We start from the raw sequence: 4,878 nt of genomic DNA on the forward strand, positions 1-4,878 counted from the left end.
CAATATGGTTGTTACTCAATTTCATACTAGCATCAAGGTAATTAGGACTGACAATGGGCTAGAATTTTCTTTACCTTCCTTTTATGCATCTAAAGGCATTCTTCACCAGTTATCTTGTGTTAAAACTCCTCAACAAAACTCTATTGTTGAAAGGAAACATCAACATCTTTTAAGTGTGGCTAGGGCTTTAAGATTCCAAGCTAATTTACCTCTTAAGTTTTGAGGGGATTGTATTCTTACTACCACTTATCTAATCAACAAAATCCCTAGTCCTTTCTTAAAGGATCTTACACCTTATGAAAAATTACTTGGTCATTTTCCTGTCTATTCACACTTAAGAGAGTTTGGTTGCCTATACTATGCTTCTACATTGACTAGGAACAGAATTAAATTTGATCTTAGAGCTAAGGCTTGTGTTTTCCTTGATTACCCATATGGTACTAAAGGGTATAAACTGTATGATTTGAGCTCTAAGACCTGTTTTCTGTCTAAGGATGTTGTTTTCAAGGAAAACATTTTTACTTTCAAGTCTTGGGTTTCCAGGTCTGTTACCTCCACTCTTGTTACTCATTCCATTTTTCCACCTCAGTCCTGTGTTCCTAATCCACCTCTAACCAATGTCTTTGCAGAATTTTCTCCTCCTTTCACTCTCTCTGATGCAGTTGTTCCACCAGATGAATTTCTAATCTTGTTCATCCTGATGCTACTTCAAATGAAGTTCCTGTCTCATCTGATCTTGTTCAATCTGATCCTATCCAATCTGACTCCTTATCTCTTCCTGTTTCTAATATTGTTCCTTTTAGAAAATCCTCTTGGGTGCACAAGTCACCAACTTCTTAGAGACTATCATTGTAATCTTGTTACTGCACTAGTGTTTGCCTGAGCTTCACTCTTTCCATCAGATGATTCCTCTGCATCTAGTCCAGGTATTTTATATCCTCTTTCCTCTAGTCTTTCCTATGCTAAACTTTCTGATCAACATAGAGCTTTTTCCATTGCTCTTACTATTCAAAAAGAACTTGATACCTATGCTCAAGCTCTTTTAGATCCTAGATGGAAAGATGCTATGCAGGCTGAAATTGATGCATTGCAAGCAAATCACACTTGGGTTATGACACCTCTTCCTCCTGGTAAAGTCCCAATTGGCTGCAATTTGGTTTTCAAAATCAAACTAAAGCCAAATGAGTTTGTTGAGAGATATAAGGCCAGATTAGTGGCTAAAGGGTACACTCAAACTGAGGGTATTGATTTCTATGAAACTTTCTCACCTATTGTGAAGTTCACTACTGTTAGAACCGTTCTTGCATTGGCTGCTGTTCAAGGCTAGCATCTCACTCAGTTGGATGTGAATAATGCATTCCTACATGGGGACCAGCATGAGGAGGTCTACATGGCTCCACCTCCTGGTTTTGTCAGCAAGGGGGAGGTGTGCAAGCTTACAAAGTCCTTATATGGACTCAACTAGGCTAGTAGGCAATGGTTTGCCAAACTTTCATCCATTATCATTGAGCATGAGTATATTCAGTCCGAATCAGACTAATCAATGTTCACTAGAGTCGTGAAAGGTTCTATCATCATTCTTTTAGTCTATGTTGATGACATTTTGATTGCTAGTAATAATGTGGATGTTGTGAATGAGTTCAAACTATTCCTAGATAACGAGTTTAAGTTGAAGGACCTTGGCACTTTAAAATACTTCTTAGGATTGGAAGTAGCTAGAACCATTAAAGGCTTGTCTTTGTGTCAAAGAAAGTTCATCTAAGAGTTGCTCTCAAATACTGGTATGCTAGCTTGCAAACCCTCAAATATTCCCATGGACCAATCTGTCAAATTGAGTGGTGCAAATGGTGATAATGTTCCAAATGCTGCTTTGTATAGGAGAATGGTAAGGAAACTCCTGTTTTTGACATTAACAATGCCAGATATTAACTATGTTGTCCACAAGCTAAGTCAATTTATGAAAACACCTAAGATACCTCATCTTTAAGCAATCTATAAGGTTCTCATATACCTAAAGAAAACACCTGGCCAAGGGTTATTCTTGTCTGCACATTCTGAGTTACAGTTGATGAGCTATTGTGATGCAGATTGGATTGCTTGTATGGATACTAGAAGGTCTATTTCTGGATTCTGTGTGTTCTTAGGAGAATCCTTACTTTCTTGGAAGGGCAAGAAGCAGCAAGTGGTTTCAAGGTCTTCTGCAGAATCTGAATATAGGACTATGGCTACTATGACCAGTGAGATAGTATGGCCAATTGCTCTACTTAAAACTTTTGGTTATACACACAAACATCTAGTTTCCTTATATTGTGATAGTAAAGCTGCATTGTGCCATCATGAAATAACCAAACATATCGAAATTAACTGTCACTTTATAAGGGAAAAGATAGAAGATGGGGTACTCAAGACTTCTCATGTTCCCACAAGGCATCAATTAACAGATTTATTCACAAAGCCTCTCAGCCAAAAGCAATTTCTATACCTCTTGTTCAAGATGAACTTGATTAACATCTATAGTTCATCTTGAGGGGGAGCATTAAAATTTGTATAGAGTTTGTATATATGGCTATGCTACAAGCCGTTTTTGTACATGTTAAGATAAGATAGAATAAGTTACAAGTAGTTTAGCTAGTCAGTTAGTTGTTGAATACAACTGTTAGGTTGTTAGGTTAGTTACAACTTTTCCCGCCCAACTGTGTGAATATAAAAGGGGTTGAACTATATTATTGTATATACATTCTCATTCAATCCAGATTTCTTTCACTCTCACTCTAACCTACAATTTCATTGCTGAAGCGTGTTCAAACATAGTGCAGAATTGTCGGTTGGCGAGATCCAAAAGATGTCTTTAAGAGCCGGCCGGAGCTCCTTACTGCAGAACTGGTAGTATTCCAAGGTATCGCCATAGTTTTTCTTCACCTCCACCACTAGAAACGACGGCGTCATGGCAAAAATCTCCGCCTCAATAGTCAGTTTCCCTTTACGTCCACACTCGTTTCCTTGAAGTCTCACCCTCGACTCACTCTTCTTCACACTGAAATTCCCACTCTTCGCCGCCATCTCCTCCAGCGTCGATATCACACTGCTCGTCGGCCTCGTCGTCGCGAACCTCAGCTCCTCCTTCTCCTCCACTTTCTTCTCCTCGAACAGCGGCGACAAATCCAACCCTTCGGACAACAATATTATGTGGAACGCGTTCAGAGTCTCGGAATCTTTGAATGGTGACTTCTCGTACTCCTGAAACTTTTGCTCCTCCTTAGTTAGGATTGACTTGGGTGCTGACTTTTTGAACCAAAAAGAATCCATGACTTTCGCGATTGTGATTCTTGTCATCGGATTCGGATCGAGAAGCTTCATGACCAGCCTCCGAGCTTCTGAAGAAAACCATGGTGGACACTTGAAGTCACCTCTGTAAATCTTCTTATACATGGCCATCATATTATTGTCCTGAAATGGCAAAAACCCAGCTAGAAGAACAAACAGGATAACTCCACAGGACCAAAGATCAGCTGTAGCACCATCGTAGCCTTTCTTTCCAATCACCTCCGGCGCCACATAAGCCGGTGTGCCACACGTTGTGTGTAGCAACCCATCTTGCTTCAAATGATCAGTGAAAGCGCTGAGACCAAAATCAGTGACTTTCAAATTACCTTCTTCGTCTAAGAGCAAGTTCTCAGGCTTGAGGTCTCGGTGGTAGACACCGCGGCTGTGACAGAAATCGATAGCGGAGATGAGTTGCTGGAAATAGACTCTCGCCACGTCTTCTTTAAGCCGACCCTTAGCGATTTTCGAGAACAGCTCGCCTCCACGGACGAGTTCCATGGCGAAGTAGATCTTTGATTTGCCCGCCAAAACTTCGTGGAGCTCGACTATGTTTGGATGCCGTACCATCTTCATCACCGAGATTTCTCTCTTGATCTGCTCCATCATACCCACTTCGATCACTTTCTCTTTGCCCACAACCTTCATCGCCACGCTCTTCCCGGACTGTAAGTTTCTGGCACGGTACACCTTGGCGAAAGTACCATGACCCAGAAGCCGACCCAGCTCGTATTTTCCATGTAACAACGTTGAATTGCCGTCTTTACACTTGTTGTCACCCATTTCTCTCTTAAAATTTCACCCTCTGCTACAAAATTAAGCTTTTGAAAAGGAAAAAAACCAACTTCTTTAGTAAAACACTAATACACCAACAACTTTGGTCACCCCGTCTTCGACGTATTTGTGGTGGCAGCTCTTGGCTCGCGAACTGAGCTCAGGCCTTGTCAGCGAAGCTCCAACCATATCTCTGCATTTCAAACTCTAAAGATCTTTAGATAGTTAAGAAAACTAAAAAGCTAAAACAATTTTTTTCAGGTTAGGTTTTGACTGAGATAAAATTTTGATAAATGAGTTATATTTTGAGATATAAGTTTTGAGATACTTCTAGTCTAAGCATCTTCAATAACCTTAAAGATTTTTTCAGCGTAGTGTTTGGCTTTTTTTTATTCTCACCCACTACGTTTGCTTACCATATATAGTGGTTTTTCTATAACAAAATTACCTTTCCACCCTTCAGGATTGGGCTTCCAAAAGGGTCTGATCTCATCAAACGGTTACGGTTACAGGGCCTCATGTCTGTTATGCAACGTGTCATAATGGAACCCATTTGCTATAAAGTACAGGACTACCGACCTGAGACCAAGCCACGCGTCATCGTCACTATGATCCACATTCATTCTCACCGTGTTCAAACTTCAGACGGTGTGGTAAAGGGATAAGCCAGCTTTGAAAGGTGGGATTTTTTTTCATTTCAGGAAAAAAAAAAAAAAAAGTCATTATCCCAAAAATACATATTTAACTCATACAGTAAGGATAGATATTTTCAAATTATAAAAA

At 40.1% G+C, this 4,878-nt stretch overlaps 1 protein-coding gene across 1 annotated transcript; it reads right to left on the reverse strand.

Annotated features, from left to right (window-relative positions):
- Positions 1–2,417: 2,417 nt before the first annotated feature.
- LOC112026952 (CBL-interacting serine/threonine-protein kinase 6) lies at positions 2,418–4,478 on the reverse strand. The gene has a single exon (XM_024059620.2). It carries the CDS (start codon positions 4,102–4,104, stop codon positions 2,785–2,787), a length of 1,320 nt encoding a protein of 439 aa, XP_023915388.2. The 5' UTR covers positions 4,105–4,478; the 3' UTR covers positions 2,418–2,784.
- Positions 4,479–4,878: the final 400 nt, after the last annotated feature.

This window comes from Quercus suber, unplaced genomic scaffold (genome assembly GCF_002906115.3).
Source record: "Quercus suber isolate HL8 unplaced genomic scaffold, Cork oak 2.0 scaffold_406, whole genome shotgun sequence".
NCBI lineage: Eukaryota > Viridiplantae > Streptophyta > Magnoliopsida > Fagales > Fagaceae > Quercus > Quercus suber.

Coding starts and splice junctions, on each gene's coding strand:
- LOC112026952 (XM_024059620.2), bottom strand. CDS start 4,104: ATGGGTGACAACAAGTGTAAAGACGGCAATTCAACGTTGTTACATGGA.